Below are 23,576 nucleotides of genomic sequence, written 5' to 3'. Positions count from 1 at the left end.
GGCTTGGTGAATGCACCCATGAGACTATGTAGTGGAAGGTCTGGCTGCAAGGGCAGCTGTGTTTGTTGTTGGAGTCGAGACTAATTAGTCAAACTGATGCAAACCTATGTGGATTGAAGGAGGAATGTTTAGCCTAGTTTTTCAACTCACGGTCATACTTACCTCCTTGTAGCAATTACTTTTTAAACAACTCTTAATAAGACATAGATGATATACATAAAGTGCAGAAAACAGCATGAGTGCAAAGATGCATACAGTACATTAATCGACAATACAGAAACATGGCTGACAATTGTTGGTGTAAATGTCTGATTCCTGCAAATACCGCATACAGTTACAGCAGTGACCAAAAGGGAGAACTCAAACCTCTCAAGCACAGCTTCACTTATGTGAACTGGGGATAAACAAACAGCACCCATAATGTTTAGTTGTGTCCTGTTTCTGTAGATTTCTTTTCAACAGTGGTAACAAAGTTTACAAGAAAATTCCTACCTTGACAAAAATAGGCCACAATGGTGTTCTGAGTGGAGACTTTTTGATACCCCATGCCACCCATGAATCATTCTCCTCTTCAACAGAAAATATTGATACAAACATTTGAAACAGTAGCCATTGCTAAATACTTTTAAAATCCCTTTGAAGTGCTTGGATTTGAGAGAAATTGTTGCCATGCCTTAAGTAATAAAACCAAAAAATTGATGAGATGCTGATTAACACTACCTGGTATCTACAAATGCTTTTGTGAGCAAATCTTGCCCTGCCTAGTAACAGTTGCTAGGTATGAGGTTGGTTTAAGGCTGTAAGAGGTCAGTTAATAAATCCTCTCCCATCATCAGTCCATATTATGTTATTGAGCTCCTCACCACTTGTGCTTAACCTGCAGGCAAATGTTTTAGACATCATCCTAATGGTGAATGATTTTATCTTTTAACTGGACTGCATGTTTTCTGTAACAGTAAGCATTTTGTCTGCAAGGATTAGGGCAGTTTGGACATTTTAGTAACTACCTGGAATATTTTATACAACCATGATTAGGAATCCAGATTTGAGCTCCTTTGTTTGTTGTGCTGTATGCTCAAAAATAATACCACCACCACCTACGCCTGCTACTTTTGAACGAATTCGGGAATATAAACCTTACAAAACACGGTATTACACGCATCGGGATATATTAGGTAAGTTGGTTTCCTGAATGCTTCATTTGTAATTCTCCAGTTGGGCATATCCAAAATGCTTATACATGCCTCTATTCTTGACTTTTACATCTTCTTCCAATGGCCTTTCCTGGTTGGTCAGAGATAGATACATGTACTTATTCATGAATATGTACAAATACTACAGATCAAATAATTATTCTTCTCAAATTATTAAAGATTTGCTCACAATGAAGCAAAAAAAGAGAGCTAGGTATGAGCATATTTAAAAATAGTTGTAAGTAAGGCTTAAAAGGATTGAGAAGAACTGGGCTTGACAAAGATTTTTTTAAAACTCTTTAGTAAGGCAAAGTTGCAATACAAAACTGAAGTCGTTTCCTGTTTCAGGATCTGGGCCTTAGTTTGTCACTCTCAGTACAAAGTCCACAGGAATTTCTCCCTTGACATCAATAGACTTTAGATCAAGCGCTAAACAGACAAGAGAGAAATAGAAATCATACTAGAGAAAACTGTGTAATGACTGTAGCCACAACAACGTTACAACTTTGCTGGGTATAACTCTTCAAAAAACAGTTAAACACTTTACTACCAGAACTGTGTACAGGGCCTAAACAAGCCCCTGAAACAACAGTTCCTGACAGGACTCTGGCATACTTATACAGTAAAAGCTGTGTTATCTGGCACTTTACCAGCTGGAAAGTTCTAGAAACCAGCATTTCTGATATCTCCCAATACAAGTCTTCAATCTAGTAACTGGGACCGATGCCAAAGCTATTCGGGACTCAAGTATTTCTAAGAGCAGCCGGACTACGCTCGAGTTAGCCAAGAAGAGCCAAATGCTGTTCTTTCTGTTTGTATCCGCCTTGTGATCGGTCGTCCTGTGTTTATTGCAAAATATCAATGCCACCCTACCATTATGGTAACCAAAATACCAGCGAAAAGCAAAGGAGAGAAGCGTAAGACAGTTGTGTTGACATTAAAATAGAAAATAGATATTTGAACATGTCTTGAAAAGGGCAAGAACAGGAATGTTTTGATACAAGAGTACAATTTTGACTTGTCCATGATATACGACATCAAGGCTCAGAAAGGACAATTGCTCAAATTTTTGCTAGTTGTGAGTCAAATAAAGCTGTTGAACAACTCTATACTCTGCATACACCTAAATTAGAGCAGCTAGACAGTGTTTTATATGAATGGTTTCCATTGAAACGATGGGAGGGTGCTCCTATCTCCGGCCCAATGCTCGTTGAAAGGCAAAAGATTTTTATAAGCAAATGCAATTAACTGAGCCATGTGCATTTTCTGAAGGATGGCGTTTGTGTTTTAAACTTCATCATGGTATTAGAAAGCTAGATGTATCTGGTGAACAAAAATCAGTTGACCATGAAGTGCAGAAAAATATTGTGAATTTTTTAGAAGTTTAATTGCTGTACATGATCTATCCCCTGAACAAATTTATAATGCTGAAGAAACTGGCCTATTTTGGCGATATTTGCCAAATTCTACCCTAGCAGGTGCAAGCGAATTTAGTGCCGCTGTTTTTTAGCACAATAAAGACAGACTAACCCTTCTTACATGTGCTAATGCTGCAGGCTCGCATAGAATAAAACTTTTGGTGATTGGAAAACATAATCGTCCTAGAGCTTTCAAAGGTGTTGCACATTTACTTGTTGTTTACAAAGTACAAGGTAATTCATGGATGGACAAAGAATTTTTTAATGATTGGTTTCATCATATTTTTGTACCTGCAGTGAAAGAACATTTTAGAAAAATAGGTTTACCTGAAGATAGCAAAGCTATTGTATTGCTCGACAATTGTAGAACTCACCCACAAGAAACGGAGTTAGTGTCTGGTAATATTTTTACCAATCTTCCTGCCTGCTAACGTTACTGCATTGATTTAACCTATGGATCAGGACCAGAATATGAAATGTTATTACAGAGATTTCCTGAGAAAGCTGATCAATCCTGAAGGCACTATACAGGACTTTCAATCTCGTTATAACATAAAAGATGCAATTTTTAATGTTGCTTGTGCCTGGAATTCTGTTAAAAGTGAAACATTAAAGAGCTTAGATAAAATTGTGGTCTAGTGTTATGTTTGCAGAAGTGTCTTCTGATGAAGATGAATTTGAAGGCTTTAAAGTAAAAGTTAGAAAAAATACATTAGCACAAATTCTTGAAATGGTGAAGCCTACTCCTTCTTCACACCCAATCAACAAACTTCATGTAAGTGAGATAGAAGACTGGGTTGAAGGTGACACTCATAAAGACACTGATAAAGACAGTGAAGACACTCATAAAGACAGTGAAAAAGATTTTAGTGAAGAGGACAAAATAACTTGGGGAAAGGCTGCTTCAGCTTTTGTTACAATAATTAAATTTGCAGAAAGGCAGCCATGTTATACAGACGCTCCGCGACTTACGCAAGCATTCTGTTCCAGAATGCCTTGTGTAACTTGAATTTTGCGTAAGTTGGAAACATATACCCGACCATTACTCAAAAAACCCAAAACCCAAAACAAAAAAAACCCTCCTATTTCTAGCTTATGGAACTCTTTCCGTAAGTGCGGATTTGCGTAAGTCAGGTTTGCATATCCTGGGGTGGGGGGATCTATACTGCCCAGGAGGTTATGCAATGGCACATTCTGCACTCTACTTTTATGCAAAAGAGGCTGAAGAAAATTAAACAAGCTGATATCAGGGATTTATTCAAAAAAGCAGCTTCCAAGGTGTGTCATCGGGTCAGTACAGATTCAGTCCAATCTCCTACACCTTTTACATCTACAATGATAATTGATGTTGATAATGATGACCCTGAGGCACTGCAAGGTCCTGAAATGCCTTCTGAATCATCGAAGAAAGATTAAATTATGTTCAGTGTAGTTTTCGTGTTAAGTGTATTTTTAGTGATCTGGGTGTACGCCATGCGCTGCCCATAGTGATATGTAGTGTCATAAGGTAACCTACTGTATAGAAAACTTTACCTGTATACACCTAAGTGCTTCAAGAAACCAACCACTCTGCAGTGCAGTACTACTACTGGATTGGTGAGTACCTGTAAACTATTCTATACTTTATTCATTTTATTGTATTTTAACTCTTTGAAAATTGGTATTCCATTGGTAAGTATAACTCTTAGTTAACCGGAATTTTTGACTAACAGCACACCTCATTTTCCCAACATGCCGGATAACAAAGCTTTTACTGTATAAACTATATCTAGGCATAGCCAGATTTTCTATTATACTGCAATTATAACTTAAAAATGGAAAGAAAATGTATGGTAGTATTAGTATGTTAATAGCAAGAGTCTGAGGTAAATCAATAAAGTAAGAATTTCTATACCTAACTATTGCAGGGATCTTTGATCAGTGATATTAGTATTGTGAGTCACACTGCCTATGTTCGATAATGTGAGTTACCAAAGAGGTTTCAGTCATTATTCAATAGCTTGTAGAGCCTGGGATAGTTGCTTTTCAAAATACATTTGAAGCATCAACAGTGTGCTCAGGGCTGTAGAAGACCCAGAAGCAGGGCCGGTCCACAACATTTTGGCACCAGAGATGGGGAGCTCAAATGACGCCCCCATGACCCCTCGTTTGGGCCAAAACTTTGAAACATCTCAATTCTGCCTTCTTCCTGTCCTACTCCTCTCATGGTACTGCTCTGCTACCTACCCCAATAAAGGAGAACTAACAACTTAAAATGCCTTGTTCAAAAATTTTAAGTAACACACAACTTTCGAATGCCTGAACAGCAAATGTAACTTTTCTTGTCTGCAAAGTAAACACTGGCATTTTTATCTGATTGAATAATCAAAGTGGTGCTTTCTGTGATTTCTTGGTTGCAAAGATTTGAACTGCTTCCTGAAGGTCCACAGTCTGGGCCAGCTCATGCTCTATTGAGATGGTTGCAAGGCCGACCAGCCTCTCCTGTGTCATTGTGGAGTGTAGGTGTATTTTATTAACTTCAGCTTGGAGAAGCTGCTTTCTCCACTGGCAGCTGTTACAGGAAGTGTTAGAAGTATGCGCAGAGCAACAAAAGCATTTGGAAAGAGGGTGGTCATCTTATTTGTGCACATGTATTCCAGAACAGCCTTTGGAGTTCATCCTGCTGACATGTATCTTGAAAGGGCTTTCAGTTCATCACCTAAATCATTTGCATCAATACAGCGCATGTCATCATGTGTCAACACTGTCTCTAGTGCCCTGCTTTGCTGGAGTAGGTCTTCTTCGGGTATAGTGAGGAGTTTTGGAATATCATACAACATCCCAAATATACTGCTGTGTTCCTTGAGCTGCATGAAACGTTCTTCAACTGACTGTATTGCACAATCTAGCACCTGGTTAAAGAATTCAACTTTGAATTGTTGTTTGGGGTCTCTTATGGGATTATTCCATGCCTCATAATCACAATGTCTTCTTCTTCGGTGACTCTTGTATTCTTGAATGGGTGGGAAAATAGCTTCAGTGTGAAGTTCCTCTGCCAACTTCTGTGCACTCTTCAGAACGTTTTGAAATCCCTCATCTGACCAGTAAGACTGTAGGTATGACTTTGCTTTGTCCAGTTGTTCCATTTTTTTAAGAAGCACATTTGTCATACCAGCTCCTGTAGTATCATCAATGTCAATAAATTCTAGAAAATGCTCTCTGACTGTCACCATTGCAGGGACATTTTCACTAGGTTCTGTTGTTGTTACCAAACTCACCATTAAAGTCATTTGTTCCATATGGCTGATGTCAGGTGTGCAGTCCAGAATAACAGACTTCAGATCTGCCACAATCTTCTGTTTGACTTTTGTTGCCAGTAACTGTATGATCTTATTTTGAATTGTTTTTCCAAGGTAGTGGTGTGTGTACATTTCTTGGGCGGCGACTCGTCTTAGATGCTCCTGGAGTACAGCATCAAACTCAGCCATCAGCTCCACAATTTTAAGGAAGTTTCCATTGTTTGGCACATACAGCTGATCTGAAGTGCCACACAGTGCTAGGTTTTTGGAAGCAAGCATTCTCACAATGGCAATGAGCCTTTTCAGAACATTTTGCCAGTAAAGAGACTCTGATGCAATCTTCTCTTGATGCTGATCATCTATGGTGGCCTTTAAACTTAGTCTCATCTCAAGTTCTTTCCAGCTCTGGAATGTTCTCTGGTGATTTGCTGCCTTCTCATGGCATGCCAGATTTATAGCCAGATTTTTCCAGTCCTTTGTTCCTGTAGAACCCAATGTGGCTGGAAAATTAGACTGGAAGAGTTTGCAACAAAAACAGTATGCAGCATTTTGGGGTTTTGCGTACATAAGCCCTGGCCTCTCCACTTTGTCACGATTGGGAATTTCACGCTAGTAATGTGTTGGATGGAAACTTTTATTTTCATTGTCTTTGGGGAACATGAAGTTTTTCACTTGCTGTGGCCCATGCAGTACAAGGAAGTCCCTCAGGCTACTGCTCAAGTGAGTCCGCAGTCCTGGATCATCTAGACTTAAGGAACTAAACTCAGCAGCGGCTGTTTCTTGCACCTCCACCACACTCTTCTCTGATCTGCACTTTTCTTCAGGAATGTGCATGGTTACATCCATTTGAGATGGAGGTATGGATGCTGCAGTAGCTGCCAGGTCACCTGCACTCTGACTAACTGGAAGATCAGGCATCTCCTTGTCGGGGACTTTTTAACCCAGACGGCAAGGTTCGTTGTCTGACCGCAGAGTGAGAGACAGGCAACACCAGCAAGGTCCAATACAAGCTCTTTATTGAAGAGTGCACACAACAATAGAGAGCGGCCCGTCTCCTGAGAGAACCAGCCACGATTACAATAACTAGTGAGATTATATAGACAGTTCCGTCGCGTCATAGTTAAAGCAACCCAATCCCCTCCTTTACTAGTTAAAAGCTTCTAATATTCATGCATATCTATGTTCTTTGACAGTACAAACAGTTCATGATTCCTCAGCAGCTTCTTACCAGCTTTTTCGTCATGCACTAGAAACTAGGAGAAAGTAGGGAGTTAAGAACAGAAACAGGGAGTGGAGACTGCAAGTCTCCATATGTCCAAACAAACCGTTCCTAGTACATTTGGTACAAGAATATGGTCCCCCCCTTTATCTCATTCTTTGAAGCCCAAGCAAGCATGTCCTCATGTTTCACAGAGAGACAGGAATGGCCCAGCAACTACAGTTAGCCTAACTTTGGCTAAGCTGGCCAAACAACCTGTTCTATACTCCATTTTCCTTGGACCTAACATCCTCATCACTCACATCCTCCCCGCTCTGACCACCCTAAAACACCCCTAGTTGTCACCTACCACTTCACACTGGAACCCCTATGGAGTATCATCAAACATCTACAACCCATACTCTAGGGGGACCCCATCCTGAAATAAATCTTTCCAGAACCTGCCTCTTCTGGCCTTCGAACAACTCCCCAACCTCTCCAAGCTTACCATCAGAATCAACCTCCCCACAGACCAGGATATACCAACTCAAAGTGGCATCAGACTTTACCAGAACAACAGATGCAAAACCTGCAGACATACCTCCACTGATGCAATGATCAACACCCCCCACAACGCACCATTCAAGATCCATGGGTCCTTACACATGCCTATGACAACATGTGCTGTACCTCATCCAGTACAGTAAATGTCCCAATAACAGCTATATGGGTGAAACCAGACAATCACTATGCTCTCAAATGAAGTAACACAGAAAAATGATAAAAGCCAAAAACACCATATCACCTGTGGGTGAACACTTTTCACAAAGCAATCATTCTATAGCTGACCTATCATCCTCAAAGGAAACATGCACAATACTTTCAAAAGGTAAGCCTGGGAGTTTAAATTCATAACTTTGCTAGACAATAAAAATCATGGACTGAATAGAGACACTGGATTTTTTGGCTTATTACAACAATCTGTAACCCACTAACAACCCCCCTCCCAACTGCCTCCACCCACTTCCTTCCCTAATCCCTCCCCCACCTGATGGCTGAAGGTGTGTTAACAGGCCATTTCACTTTGAATTGTCCCTTGAAATATGTGTTAACTACTTACGCTAAACCATCTGTTCCATCTTGTATTTAGCTGTGACAGTATGTTTCACAAACCTGAAGAAGAGCGTGTAAGCTTGAAAGCTTGTCTCTCTCACCAACAGAAGTTGGTCCAATAAAAGATATTACCTCACCCACTCTGTCTGTCTCTAAGCCGGTTACTTGTCATTCACTCATGTTCTTTGTATATACTGCCTTCATAGATTCACACTCATATTTATGTGAAGCTTATTAACAGAATTATTATCGCAGCTAGTTTAGCGCAATTATATGCCTAATGTATGTGCCAGTCATGAAAATGTGCCTCCTTATAGCAAGTTTCAGTACATTACTCTTTATAGCATAGTATATCAGACATGTAGCCCCTGTTGGGCTTTTCCCCACATAGGCAAGAAAAAGATAAGATAATTTTCAAAACTCTGTATTCTCAGTATAAAAAAATGGTATCTTGTGTGAAATTCACTTCATGGAGAATAGTTGCACCAAAGTAGTCAGAAACTACAAATTACATCATAAGTATGATTTCTTATTAACCATACGTTACTAAACTATGTACTCACATACTACTTCTTTTAAGACATCAACAGTCCCAAGTTTGATGATAGGCAGGGAAAAGAAAAAAAACCCTAAGGTCTGATCTACATTTAAAATTTAGGTCAACATAGCTGTAGTGCTCAGGGATGTGAAAAATCAACCTCCACTCCCCACCCGAGCACCATAGCTATGCCAACTTAATCCCCGTGGAGACGCAGCTAGGTCAATGGAAGAATGCCTTTGTCAATCTATCCAACATTGCTTGGTGAGGTGGTATTTCTACAGTGACAGAATCACCTGCCCCTCACTGTAGGCTATGTCTAGACTGTGGGGTTATGCCAGCATAGCTATGGCACCATAGCTATGTCCCTATAATCCCCATAGTGTAGATGTGGCTTGAGTGGATTTGGCCTATATGTGTTCTTCTGGTAGAGTGGTTGTTACCCTTGGTGCACATATTGATACACATAGTTCCAAATTAGCATGGCTATAGTAAACTTGATGCTGTTGAAAGGTACTGAGCTAGACAACCCTGGAGTTGGCAGCCTCTATTATCCACAAAATGGATACATTTGTAGTGACAGTGTCGACTCTCCAAACTGCCCCATCAATGTGCCTTAATTCTGTTTTGAAGAGATTAACTTCTGGATTGAGATGGCAGTTTAGTCCAAATGCCTACTCAGCACTTATTTCTACTGTGTGGGCTAACAATGGAGAGAATTAGTGTCAGCTGTTGGTAGACTGGGTGAAGTCAACATTTGTTTGCTAGGAAATAGACTAAGACCACCAAATTTGTTTCATATAGGTCACCAAATAGCCATCAATCAATGGACTTGTGGGTCCACAGCACTTCATAAGATCAGGTCCCTAGACTCTATGCTCCTTGAGCAGAGTCCTTGTTTTTAAAGCAGTGCATTCACTTAAGACACTGTATTAACAATATTTACATTATAAATACTGTCTGCAGTGAGGATTCACATTGTGTATCTTTTTTATTTTTTAAAAAAATATCAAATCAAGCAAATGGGCAGGAGACAGTTTAGTTTCTTTATACTTGTAACATGTTGCACATGATCCATTTCTGTTGAATATACATAGAGCTCGGGGCAGATCTTCAACAAGAACAATGTGAAAAAAAGGAATTAGAAGTAAAAGAACGGATTGAAAAAATTAAAGCCGAACTATGGTTTCAGGTAAATTAAGTTACACTGCTATCATTGAAATTAACATTTATAATTATGGAATCTGCGTTGTAGCATGCAAATCGTGGATAAATTCCTTTGAGCTCATGGGCGGCAGGTATAAGAGGCTTGGAGAGCTAAGCCTCCCCAAACGGGCCAAAAAATGTCCGATGCGGTACACCTCTCTTTGGAGGCATGCCCACCCGGCGCCTTTGGAGCGCTGTCGCTGGAAGTTCCTGAGAAGTGGAGGGCCACCGGTGCCCAGACCATGGCCCCGCCCATGCTCTGCCCAGAGGCCCTGCCCTGCTTGGCCTCTTCCTCCGTGGCCTCGCCCCCTCCCTCTTCTTCCCACCCCCACTCCACCTCTTCCCCCAAGGCCCCACCCTCTGCTCACTCCTCTACACCCCCTCTCACCCCATCGCTCGCCCTTAAGGCAGGAGGAGGCAGGAAGGAGCAAGCAGTGGGCAGGGGAGCGTCGAAGGAGGGGGCAGAGAGGAGTGAGTGGCAGGCAGGGGTTTGGGGGAGAGGGCAGAAACAGGCGGTGGGCAGGCAGAGGGCCTCGGGAGAGGGGACAGAGAGGAACATGCAGCAGGCAGGGGGCCTCAAGGGAGGGGGCGCAGAGGAGTAAGTGGCAGGCAGGCAGGGGGCCTTGGGGAGGGGGCGGAGAGGAGCGGGCAGAAGTGGAGCAGGGGTGGAAAGAGGCGGAGTGGAGGCAGAACCTCAGGGGAAGAGGCCAAGCAGGAGCGGGACCTCAGGGCAGAGCAGAGGTGGCGTGTAGGCCATAGGTGCTGGAACTAAGAGTGTGTGTGGGGGGTGCTGCCACACTCCATGGCTTGAAATGTTTTCCATTATATGAAGGGTTTACAGTTTGGTTCAATGGCTCTCAGCACCCCTGCTATGCAAATTGTTCCAGCACCCCCAGTGCAGGAGCAGCCTCATGGGGAGGAGACTGAGCAGGGGCGGGACCTCGGGGCAGAACAGGGGGTGGGGCCATGATCCGGGCACCGGTGGCCCCCTCCTACTTCTCAGGAGCTCCTGGCGCTCACTCCCAGCCACTCCCAAAAGCAAGAGTCAGGTGCCATTTATGTTTGAACTGATAGTTAATATCAGTTCATCTTCATCTGCCAGTTCATTTTTTACTTTAAATCTAGAAATACTGGAAAGAACACGCAGTCTACAGGTTAAATATTTTTTTAATACTACATTTATTTTTAACCAATTATCAATGCTTGTTTATGTAACAGACAACAATAATTCTACAGTTGCTGTTGTTGCATAAGTACCAAATCCAGCACACAATGAATAGCAGAACTCCCATTGACTCCAATGTAAGCAAGAGCAGGTTCTGTATGCACAAATTTGCACATGAATATGATCCTCTAGTTATCAAGCTCAACTAACTTAGGCATTTGACCATCCCAAAATAACCGGTCAACTTACTGGTCAAATTTTGTCAAATAATGTCAAAAGTGGTAAAATATTTTAAAGCATTAATTTAATACAACAGTAACAGAAAAGATTAAGACTTTATGGTCTCCAATAAGCTTAGCCCTAGACACTTATGCCTACTTAAAAAAAAACCCAAATTACTTAACTGAGTTATTTTAACTCAGAAAAAATGCAAAACACAATGAAGTTCAGCGATGTTAGGTTAGCACTTAAATGTGAACGGTATTCAAGACTGAACAGCTACAAAAGAAAATAAAAATGAAATTAAACAGAAATAAAACAAACACATAGCAACCATAAAAGAAAAAAATCATTTTTAAATGCACTTATGCTAGGTAGGCAGCAGGCCACCTATTCAGGTAACTTAATGGTGTCCATGTTTTCTCTTTGTGTCGGGGGAGGAGGTTTAATGACTGTAAACCCTCCTCTCTCACTCCTACTCCCTTCTGAGTTAATTTCTATATGTTTGTCTAGTCAGTTTAGATTGCAAGCTCTTTGGGGCAGGGACTGTGTCTTTTAATTTGTTTAATGTGTTTTGTAAGCCACCATGTACATTGATGGCCTGGTATACAACTAAAGATATACATACAAACAATATTTGTTCTAGAAGATACCAGCCAATCAAGATGCTCACTTTCATTTAGTTCATCTTTTCCCCAACAGGTGGCATTAGCATGTAGTAAAATGAGTGATTAAGACCTTTCAGTAAATTTGCTAACTGATGGCACCATGATACAATCAAAAATGTCAGCCTCCGCCTATATCAAGGTATTCTTGCTGGAATATTTGACAATCTTTGACCATGGTCAAACAATAAGCAGTAAACTGAACCGTCAACTGACATTATTTTATCAGTCACTTGACCAACTTGCCAAATCTAATCTCAGAACAAGGCACATTTTTAACATTATGAAGAATGTAAACAAATTTTACATCAAAATTTGTCTTTGAAACACAGTGATCACTACTAAAATATCAACATTTGCCAATCCTTTTCCACACAGTGCTATGTGAGATCCAGAGTTGCCCACTATGCTTACAATAGGTAACAAAACTGTGGTATCTCAATGCCATTGTATGGTACAGTGTTAGCAAATGCCCACTTTTTAATATTGATCACAGTACCGGCAATTTTCCAAAGATCAATGTAACAATGTTGTCAAATAGCCCGAAACACCACATATGTTATCATTTCTATATAGATTTATCTGTCTCTAATTTTTAAATGAAAAACAATAAAGCTATTGATTACAATAATCTCTGATCCAAATCAGAATACCATGTAAACAGATCTTTAGCTAACTGCAGTCGGCTATGATTATTTTTTAAGGCTAAAGTGGAAAAAGAAGATGCAGTGGAACAAGCCCTTGATCAGGCAAGAGCCGAACACAACAGTTTTTTAGAAGACCTAAAAAAAAAGCATGAAAAAGAACTAAAGGTTTGGAGTCACTTGCTTCCATTTTTAATATACCAAATATTTTACTGTATAAATGTCCAACTATGGAATTGAATCACTTCTCAACAATACATTGTCATACTATATGTTTAAAGATGTTCTATTTGTGCTTGTACACTGCTATCATTTTGTATCAGTTGGGAATTGAGTCCTGTTGTTTGATGGGGTAGCTTGCCTTGAGAATCACTGCATTTTTCCTTATGGTTCTGTCTGGTCAGATACTTGGATTAGCTAGTTCTTTCTGATTGGTTTTTAGCATTCTATACTTTCCTTTTTATTGTATGAAACTTAGTTGTTTTGTGACAGATGACCTATAAGGCCCCAGTTCAGCAAACTGCTTGAGCACATGCTTAACTTTAAGCACCTGCTTAGGACAATTTCTATTCAGCACAGCAGTTAAAGATGGGATTAACTTTCAGCACATTCTTAAATTCCTTTAATACCAAAGCTAAGCAGGTGTTTAAATGGTTTGCTGAACTGGAGCCTAAATTTAAAAAATAAAAATAATTAGAAGTATACTACTGTAAGTCTATCTATCTATCTATACATACACCTCTAAACTAAGCGTGCAAATTATGTTTTATTGTATAGACTCAACAACATGCTTAATGTGCATGCTGGAATATCTGATAAAAGATGCAAACACAAATATAAATACAAAGGAAGAAAACTACAAACAGCAATTAAGCTTCTACAGCATTTTATTCTATTCTATAGGTTTTTATATCACTGAAGTATCTGAGGGCTTTCCAATAGTGCATTAAGCAACGGGACCATCATCTGTGTCACATTCTCTCCCCAGTGGGAGAAGTGTGTGCAGTGGAGTGTTTTGTTGTGTGTTGATGTTAGAGAAGGAAGGTCAAAAGAATATGTCTTGCACTGAACGGAACATGGTGAGGTCTGTGATGGTCCTTTGTTCCTGTTGGAGTTCACTCCAGTTTTGGGCTGGCTCCCAAGAAAGCTTTGTCTCCAGCTCTTATAGCATCCACTATAGGTTGCAGAATCTCAGGATTCCTGATGTATCACAATTCACTCACTAGCCTCAAGTTTTATTAAGGATTGTTGTGGACTTGGGTATATAAGCACAAAAACAACAAGGAGTCTGGTGGCACCTTAAAGACTAACAGATAGTCTATCTGTTAGTCTTTAAGGTGCCACCAGACTCCTTGTTGTTTTTGTAGATACAGACTAACACGGCTACCCTCTGATACTTGGGTATATAAGGACATTAATATGTGCTGTTTGCACCAACAAAATGGTTGCAAATACAAAAATCATAACAAACCCTGGACACAAGACATGCTGCTCAGCATGTAAACCACAAGAAAGGAGATAAACTACAACAAAGGGAAGATATATTCCATGTGGTTATAAAGTATTTTAAGTTTGGAAATTTGTTTGCTTTTTTGGGGTTAACCTAACAGTTGTTTAACAATAACCTGTGGGTTTTGACCCAGATGGGCAGAAAATTGGAGAGGAGAGTATATGACCAGGGATTCATTTAAGCCCTGTTTAAGCAAACTGACTGACGGCAATGGCTGACAGTAGCAGGTCCCACTGAATGGGTACTGAAAATGTTTTAAGAGTTAATGTAGCTGGGACAAAACAGTTTTTCAGCACCAGCAACCTCAAAAACACTTTGTGGAACGATGCTGAAATGCTCTGTTCTCTCTAGAGTAATGATTAAACAGTTTTCAGCACCTGTACAGCAGATGCCAGTGCTGGTAACTGTTGTCAGCAATGGTCAAACTGCCAGTGTACATGAGACTACAGAATACAGTTGTCTTCAGTGCAAGGATTTTATGTAAGTGTGCACAAGAGCTACGACAAACACCTCAAAGCTTTACTTGTCCTTCATCAGAGATACTCCAAAGAACCATCCCTCTGAACTCATGATAGTGCATTCAGATTGCCTTGCCTCCATTAGTGGTTTCTCCAAATGAACGAATCAAGTTTATTCTTTGTGAAAATGGTGAGGCTATAGGCTAACTGGATGTACCTTGATAGAATGTCAGTCCTTGGCTGGATGTGATATGGCCTCTAATGAGAGTGTCTGTGATTTCCTGAGTTCCCTGAAACGGACCACATTTGATTCCATCCCCTGCCCATCCAATCTGCTTAGTACTTCCATGCCTTTTCTTACCAGAATTATCAATGTTTTGCTTTGTGAGGGGAGGGTGTTGAACATTCTGACGCATACAGTGCTCAGCCACCTTGTCCACCTCTCCAAAAAACCCTGTCATCAAGCAAGACTCTGCCCTGGCCCTTGTGAGGAGGGGGAGTAGTCTTGAGCTGCAGTGGGAGTTCAGGAGGCACTGGAGGACATTCTTGTGTCTTAGGCAGAAAAGGCATAGAGTAATGGCATTGGAAAACATAGAGAAGGACTAAGATAGAGAACCCTAATATGCCAGAGAATGGAGGCATAGAACAAAGTCTGGGTTTTAGTGGGAGGTTAAGAAGAACCGGAGTTGTTTGCTTTGTGTAGTTGAGAGAGAGGCTCACAGGAGGAACTAGATGGATAATGGGGACTCTTGGGAGCTGGAATAGGGTTGCAAGTAAGAGGGAGATCTGAATTAGGGGCTTGGGGAATATGGAGGAGGGTCCATTACTGCAGTCTTTTGAGGACAAAGACATGAAGTGAGTGTTTGGGGAGCTACGGGAAGGGTTTAGTACAAGATCTGTGTTTGCATATGTGGCAATACATATGGAAGGGAAAATGTGTGTGGTGAGGTACTGATTGTCTTTCATTGGGTAAATCTGAATTCCACCATCAGCTAATAAACATAAAAGCATTACAGCTATTTAACTACTGTTAGCGTAAGCACAAATTTGACTTTACAACAAGTCTGAAAGTTTCCTACCTTTTGTTGTGATTTCTATTATGAACTTTGTTCCTATACTCTGAGCCCAATCATTTCCCTGAGATCTGTGCACAGAGAATGCAAAAAATGCAGCTGTACCACTGTCACCCTTTGAACGTGGGGAGGAGATAGATATGAATCAGTCAGAGTCATCTCATTTCCTCCCTCCTCCCCTTTCATTGAATCTTGAGAAGACCTCTCCGCAGGGTTGAGGGTCCGTGCCTATGAAGGGGATGGTCCAACTCATTATACTAAATTCTATACATATAGTCGTATGTTGTAATAAAATGGCACCTCTAACTGGGAGACACCAACACCTTCAACATCATAGAGATACTGAAATATTTACTGTTTTCTAAAACTAGCTCTGACATTTTATTTTTAATATATAGATTCTTACCTGTAATTATTTAAGGAGCTGTTAAAGAGGCAAGGACACCCAAACTTTGACCAACAAAAGGCTACACTGGCAACAAGGGCCACATCTGATTTCAATGATCACAGATTTCAGCTGTCCTTATCTTCATTATGAAGATTTGGCTAGTAGACCTGCAGTCTACACCTCTGTATTAAACTAAGGGTGACCACAGGCTGCATTTGACCTGCTGACCTAACTCTGACCAGTGACCACCCCTAATCTAAGGCATAACAAGTCACTGTCATTTTCCTTTAATGATCTATTGAAATGCTGTTCTTCCTCTGAGCTTGATTTTTCTTTAAAAACGGGGATTGAACAATACATTTTTATTCACTATTTAAATGTTTCTAAAGGAAGCAGTGATAAAAACGAAGAGAGAGATGCAGCGGTACCTGGAAGATGAGCTGAAGAGGGAATCTGAAGCTGCAGAGCAGCGCATGGCTCACAAACTTCAGCGCATCCTGATGGAGTGTGCTTTGGAAAAGATGCACGCTGTAGCTGACGCCAGAAGACAGGAGAGGCAGACAGCATCCCAAGCAATGGCCAAGCAGCAAAAGTATTCTTGCCATTTTCTAAAGTTTAACTGTTCATCCGTTTTTATAACAATAAGCAAAAATGGATACACCAACAGTAAGCAAAATATCCTACGGGTTTTCTGTGGCACCCCATCTTCATCTTCTAAGCACTGATATCCTAACTAGAATTCTACCTATGGAATTCATACAAAATATACTGAAACATGTAACTAAAGAAACAAGACTTGAGTACATCAAGGTTGATCATTCCCGACTTTCAAGAAACAGATCAATATATTTTAAAAATATTTAATACCTGAAATTCAAAAGGTGACTTCACTCTGAAAAGTGACTGAAATTAGCATTGTGGGCTTTCAGGCTTATTGCATTTCACAATTTCACATCAAATTTACTTAGGGTAGAAGCAACAATTTTTTTTTCTAATTCCAGAACCACAAACTTAACCTGGGACCTGAAAGTCAAGCTTTGTTCTTTATGTGTCATCACCACAAATAAAGATTTAGCAGGTCAAATTCTGCCCTCACTTACACTGTACAAAAACCCATTGTCTTCATTTAAATGGAATGGGATTTTACCAGTTAAACTGAGGGCAACGGCTGGCCCTACAAATGGAATTTAGTTAATTATGTTTAACAGTGTTCGATACTTAATATCCTGCTCCCTCTCCCATAAGATTAGAGAGTAGTAAGATTTACTTTTGTCACTGTCAGAAGTAATTCTAAAAACTCACACAGAGCAGATCTGTTGGGTAAGAATGTTCCCTTTTTAAACAGGTATTTTTAAGAATAGAAAAGCATGTTGTTGAGTCCACACTGAGTTGACATTATGTAATGTTTTCATTCTCACAATGAAAACAGAGCCCAGTCCTGCAGTCCTTTTTTCCACAGACTACTACATCATCTTAGCTGGTATCTTCTGATTCTCCTGTCAGCTGAGTTCCTATGGGACCTGGTGAAAATTAAAATTCCTCCGTAAAGTGGAACAGCTGGGAGAATTTCCCCTTTGGGACAATGGACTTGGCTGACGTTGAGCGTACCAAGGGGGTACTCTTTATACTTCCCTGAGCCAGCTTTGCTGAATTGCATTCACTGTGTTTGGGCACTGTTATATATATATTTTATACTTTTTCTTGTCTTATTTTAGTAGTTGTACTGAACACAGATGTGTTTGATAAAACTTAAACAAAAATTAGAAGTACATTTCCAGGCTACAAATCAATGTTTAGCCCCAATTCACGAAAACATTCCAATTTGGGACAGCACTATAAAAAAATTATTTAAAGTTAAAATACAGAATACCAAACTGATTCTTCATGTTCTTCCCTTCCAGCCCCCCCCACACACCTTATTTGTTTAATTTTACATTTATTTTAAGTATTGTAACACTTTTCACCTTGACACATGCACCATTAAAATAATACCATTTGGCATACATATTGGAACTGAGCTTCCACTGGTATAAATCAGTATAGTTCTATTTAAGGCAGTGGAGCTATGCTGATTTACAGTATCAGAGGATCTGGCCCTACAGTCTTTCTGATATCTTGTTTTAGTCCTGTAATAATTTTACTTCGTGTTATAACTTCACTTATATTTGAAACAAAATCAGAAACTTTATAATTGTACAGTGAATAAACTTTAAGTAATCTTTAATAATTATTCATAATGTATTAAACCTATCAAAGTTACTTTACAGATCAATTAACTTTTTAACAGAAAGTACACAGAGCAACTCCAGGAAGCTGGGATATTGGCTAACGAAATACATCAGAAGAACCTGGATCAATTAAAAAAAGAAAAATATTATGAAATGAGTGTTGCCTTGGACATCACTCAAAAAGAGAATCAAGAGGAGGCTGAAAAACAACTCAAAGAAGCAGAGGTAACACATCAGGCCATATATGGAGAAGTGACGACCAGCCTGAGAGAGACAGAAGCTCAAGTACAGATTCTTACCCAACAGCTGGGAAGCATGACAGCTTGGAAAGACAACCTGGAAGCTGAAATAGAAGAAATAAGACAATCTTTTCAAAACTACATTGATATTACGTTTCCTAAGCTGACCCCAGGACAAGCAGATTTTATCCTGCCATTCAGAAAGCGACTTGAACACAGGGATACAAAAAAGGAAGCAACAGATAATGACAAGGAATGAAAAGACGGGATCGGTGTGAGATTTACTGCAAGTGCAGATCAGTACTTCCAGTAGGTAATGCTGAAAAATAAATCAATTTCTGTTCACCGCATTAAACATGAGTCCCTGTAGGTAAAGGAAAAATAATCATTACATATTAATTAATGCACCAAGCTTAGGCAGGATATATTCATATTCTCTCCTACAAATGGTAAAGTTAAGATTACACCTCAACTTCCATTATAATAACCTCCTGTCTCAAAAACTTTTGAGGTGCAGTTTCACATGCTTGATATTAGCCTGAAGACACTTTTTTGAAGCGTGAGGAAAATCCATTCAGCCACTTTCCAGTGAACAAGAAAAAATACACTTTTTCTTAGTTAAAAAAAAAAGATTAAAGGCAATATTTGAAGTAGTGAAAGCGAAGTGAATCCTGGACAGGGGTTACTGAAGAGAGAAGTGCCAGCTCTGCTACATGCTCCTCCTATCCCAGGGAACTGTGTTGAATTCTCCTCTGGTGGAGCTCTACTGGGTCATTGGTTTTGAGGATTTTAGGGTTAGGACCAGGAACTGTTGCTCTTTGTTATATTCTTCCTGCAGACTCTGAGGATGTCCAACTGAGAGTTAACACTTCTTAAAGCAGTTTTTATCATCCAGGCTCCCCTTCCTTACTGCACATCTGTGAGACAGTTAGTGGCAGCATTGCACCAGCAGAGTGGCTTTGAGGTTGCATAGGGATTCCATGGATCATCTAAAAGCTCTCTGGATGTTAGGAAATCCACTAGGTTTGATAGCTTAAACCTCTGCCCTTTCATTTCTTGACAAAATGATAAGTAGGACATTCTGGCACTCAAAACTCAGTTTCCTGTCTCCTAAACCAGATACACCCACATATGGCTCTAGTGAATCATAGAATATCAGGGTTGGAAGGGACCTCAGGAGGTCATCTAGTCCAATCCCCTGCTCAAAGCAGGACCAATTCCCAACTAAATCATCCCAGCCAGGGCTTTGTCAAGCCGGGCCTTAAAAACCTCCAAGGAAGGAGATTCCACCACCTCCCTAGGTAACGCATTCCAGTGCTTCACCACCCTCCTAGTGAAATAGTGTTTCCTAATATCCAACCTAGACCTCCCCCACTGCAACTTGAGACCATTGCTCCTTGTTCTGTCATCTGCCACCACTGAGAACAGCCGAGTTCCATCCTCTTTGGAACCCCCCCTCAGGTAGTTGAAAGCAGCTATCAAATCCCCCCTCATTCTTCTCTTCTGGAGACTAAACAATCCCAGTTCCCTCAGCCTCTCCTCATAAGTCATGTGCTCCAGATCCCTAATCATTTTTGTTGCTCTCCGCTGGACTCTTTCCAATATTTCCACATCCTTCTTGTAGTGTGGGGCCCAAAACTGGACACAGTACTCCAGATGAGGCCTCACCAATGTCGAATAAAGGGGAATGATCACGTTCCTCGATCTGCTGGCAATGCCCCTACTTATACAGCCCAAAATGCCATTAGCCTTGTTGGCAACAAGAGCACACTGTTGACTCATATCCAGCTTCTCGTCCACTGTGACCCCTAGGTCCTTTTCTGCAGAACTGCTACCTAGCCATTCGGTCCCTAGTGTGTAGCAGTGCATAGGATTCTTCCGTCCTAAGTGCAGGACTCTGCACTTGTCCTTGTTGAACCTCATCAGGTTTTTTTTTGGCCCAATCCTCTAATTTGTCTAGGTCCCTCTGTATCTGATCCCTACCCTCCAGCATATCTACCACGCCTCCCAGTTTAGTGTCATCTGCAAACTTGCTGAGAGTGCAGTCCACACCGTCCTCTAGATCGTTAATAAAGATATTAAACAAAACTGGCCCCAGGACCGACCCTTGGGGCACTCTGCTTGAAACCGGCTGCCAACTAGACATGGAGCCATGTGCAGTGGTTCTCAAACATTTGTACTGGTGACCTCTTTCAGACAGCAAGCCTCTGAGTGTGCCCCCGCCGCCTTATAAATTAAAAACACTTTTTATTATATTTAACACCATTATAAATGCTGGAGGCAAAGAGGGGTTTGGGGTGGAGGCTGACACCTCGCAACCTCCCATGAAATAACCTTGCAACCCCCTGAGGAGTCCTGACCCCCAGTTTGAGAACCCCTGATCTAGTGCAACCTGCATCCATAACTCAAAAGTAGCTTAATTTAAAAATTTCAGATTGCACGAGAGTCTTGTTCTTAATGAGAAATAATCACTTGGTTAAATTTGATTTTTTTTCTATCTATCTAAATACCTAGATGACCCCAACACTAAAGTAACTGACCACCGTTATGTTGTAAACTATTCAAAATTTGCTTACACATAAACATGATACAAAATTTCTATTGGGACTGTTGGTAGCATAAAACATCTACAATACTCTGAAGCAGGGGTGGGCAAACTACGGGTCGCTTCCGGCCCGTCAGACGTTTTTATCCAGCCCTCGAACTCACACTGGGGAGCGGGGTCGGGGACCTGCCCTGCTCAGCCTGCCCGGTGCTCCCCAGCCCCCGACTCACAATTCCCTTGATGAGCACCATCTTCCGGCATGGAGAGCCACACTGCGCAGGTGCAACTTCACCACACTGTTTCCAGGTTTGGAACCCCGCCCCTAGGCAGCAGCCTCCCCCCCGCCCCCTCCCACGTGGCAGTGCACCCAATCCCCTCCAAGTCTCCTATGGCCCTACTCTCGAGAGCCTTGAAACTGCCCAGGGTCCCAGCTAGGGTACCTCCGCCCGTGCCTGATACGGCCGCCTTGGTGTCACTGCCGGCAGGGCCCCGAAGAGTCCCCGGTACCACCCATGTAGAGCCCCCCCCGTGCCACACCCCATGTGTCACCCCTCCTCCCCCCTTGGTTAATATCCCTTATAGAGCCCCCCCCATACTACACCCCATAGAGTCCCCCTCCCCCACTGGGCATTCATGGTCCACCACACAATTTCCATACCCAGATGCAACCCTCAGGCCAAAAAGTTTGCCCGCCCCCTGCTCTGGAGGAGTGTAAAACTTAATTACACAACTCCTAAGTGCCATAGCCAGGGGGTTTTCTTTCTTTTAAAAATGGAAATAAGGGAAACATCAGAAAAAAATAAGTTAATGCAACATTAATGTTTCAAATTAATTTGAAAAAAATCAGGGATGGAAAAATTTCTTCTTGCATTCTTAATCATTTGTTTTCGCTGACTACTCATAACTGACATCATCACACTAGCCTTTTCCTCCTCTCAACCATGGGGGGAGGGAGGCAAGTCCAGAGCGGTTCTATTGTAGTTGGGGGCTACAGCTGCCATCTTGGTACACTCTTCCCAGAATCAGAAAGCTTAAACATGCTACTTTTTATATTCTGTGATGGGGCAAGGCCAGATGGCTACAGTAAAGTAGTGAGCAACAGGTATGTTAGCCCCAGGCTAAACAATCCCTGGTACCATCCGAAGAAGTGAGGTTTTTACTCACGAAAGCTTATGCCCAAATAAATCTGTTAGTCTTTAAGGTGCCACCAGACTCTTTGTTGTCCTGGTACCATGGTAACCAAATGGCAGTTGCTCCAGGTTAATCAAGTTTCAGAGTAGCAGCCGTGTTAGTCTGTATCCGCAAAAAGAAGAACAGGAGTACTTGTGGCACCTTAGAGACTAACAAATGCTCTAATAAATTTGTTAGTCTCTAAGGTGCCACAAGTACTCCTGTTCTTTTTTTTGCAAGTTAATCAAGGGGCCATTTTTTTTGGGGCCAAGTTTTTGGGGGCCAATTAAGATCCTTCTAGAAGGCAGAAGAGACAGCTAGATTGATTGGGACACCTGAAGCCAATTAAGGATTGGCTGGAACTAGTTAAAAGCCTCTCAGTTAGTCAGTGCGGGGTGGGTGCCAGGAGCTATAGGAGGGAGCTGTGCTGTTGGAGGAATGAAGTAGTACGAATCCATATCAGGTGCAAGGAAGGAGGCCCCGACGTATTGAGTGGGGGCTGCTGTGGGGAAGTAGCCCAGGGAATTGTACATGCTCTATTTCCAAAAGTCAGCTTTCATAGCTGCTAAGTTTAGGGTCCCTGGGCTGGAGCCCGGAGTAGAGGGTGGGCCCGGGCTCCCCTCTCCCCTCCCTGATTAATCAGTGATACTGGGAGACAACAGAGACTGTGTGAGGGAGGGTTGTTTCTCACCTCCCTTGCTGGCTTATGATGAAAATGGCTCAGTAGACTGTGACCCTTGCCTCTAGAGAGAGAAGGGCTATGTGGAGAGTCACAGTGAGCCTCTGAGGCTAGCAAAAATCCATCAGGAAACGCAGGACCCACGGAGTCAAGGACAGAACTTTGTCATAATTAACAATCCAAAAATTAAGTAATTATCCATCTGACCAGATTTTTACTGAGCCAGTTTCTAAGAAAAGTATGGTTATGTCTGTCAACACATGATTAATTAAAGAAAGGAAATTAGTAGGTAAGAACAGATGGTCCATTTTCCTTTCTACTTGTGCTTGACAAATCTCATAGTGGGATGTAACAAGCAATAATTATTAACTCAGATCAGCCTACAGGAGCTCACCAAAATACTAAAGAGAAAAAACTGCAATTTTGTATCACATTTTTGCATAAAAATCCACACTGGGTGCCCCCAATATAACATCCCGTTCTATAAATCCCAGACTCGAAGCCCAACATTTTCAAAATGTGGTTGTCTGAAGTTACACACCTAAATCCCGTTAGGCACTTAAATAAGTCTCTTGATTTTCAGAGGCACTGAGGGATGTAGGTGTTGTGATGTTGAGTGTTGCAATACCAAACTTTTAGGAACTTCAAA

The 23,576-nt window shown here is 41.3% G+C and overlaps 1 protein-coding gene across 1 annotated transcript; it reads left to right on the top strand.

The window, feature by feature from the left end:
* The first annotated feature begins 1,027 nt into the window (after nucleotides 1-1,027).
* On the top strand, nucleotides 1,028-18,792 carry C3H6orf163 (chromosome 3 C6orf163 homolog). Its single transcript, XM_054022885.1, has 5 exons — nucleotides 1,028-1,175; nucleotides 9,836-9,930; nucleotides 12,698-12,805; nucleotides 16,456-16,658; nucleotides 18,354-18,792. Exons 1-5 carry the CDS (start codon nucleotides 1,028-1,030, stop codon nucleotides 18,790-18,792), a joined length of 993 nt encoding a protein of 330 aa, XP_053878860.1.
* The last annotated feature ends 4,784 nt before the right edge of the window (nucleotides 18,793-23,576 follow it).

The sequence above is a fragment of the Malaclemys terrapin genome, chromosome 3 (genome assembly GCF_027887155.1).
Source record: "Malaclemys terrapin pileata isolate rMalTer1 chromosome 3, rMalTer1.hap1, whole genome shotgun sequence".
NCBI classification, from domain to species: Eukaryota; Metazoa; Chordata; order Testudines; family Emydidae; genus Malaclemys; species Malaclemys terrapin.
Note: the sequence above shows the minus strand (reverse complement) of the source record. Positions and strands in the feature narration are given on the sequence as shown.

What these genes read in the sequence shown, in the direction of transcription:
- C3H6orf163 (XM_054022885.1), top strand. Translation starts at nt 1,028, where the DNA reads ATGATTAGGAATCCAGATTTGAGCTCCTTTGTTTGTTGTGCTGTATGC. An exon ending in AAGCCGAACTATGGTTTCAG is followed by an intron (nt 9,931 to 12,697) that starts GTAAATTAAGTT and finishes TTATTTTTTAAG; the next exon opens with GCTAAAGTGGAAAAAGAAGA. An exon ending in GCAATGGCCAAGCAGCAAAA is followed by an intron (nt 16,659 to 18,353) that starts GTATTCTTGCCA and finishes ACTTTTTAACAG; the next exon opens with AAAGTACACAGAGCAACTCC.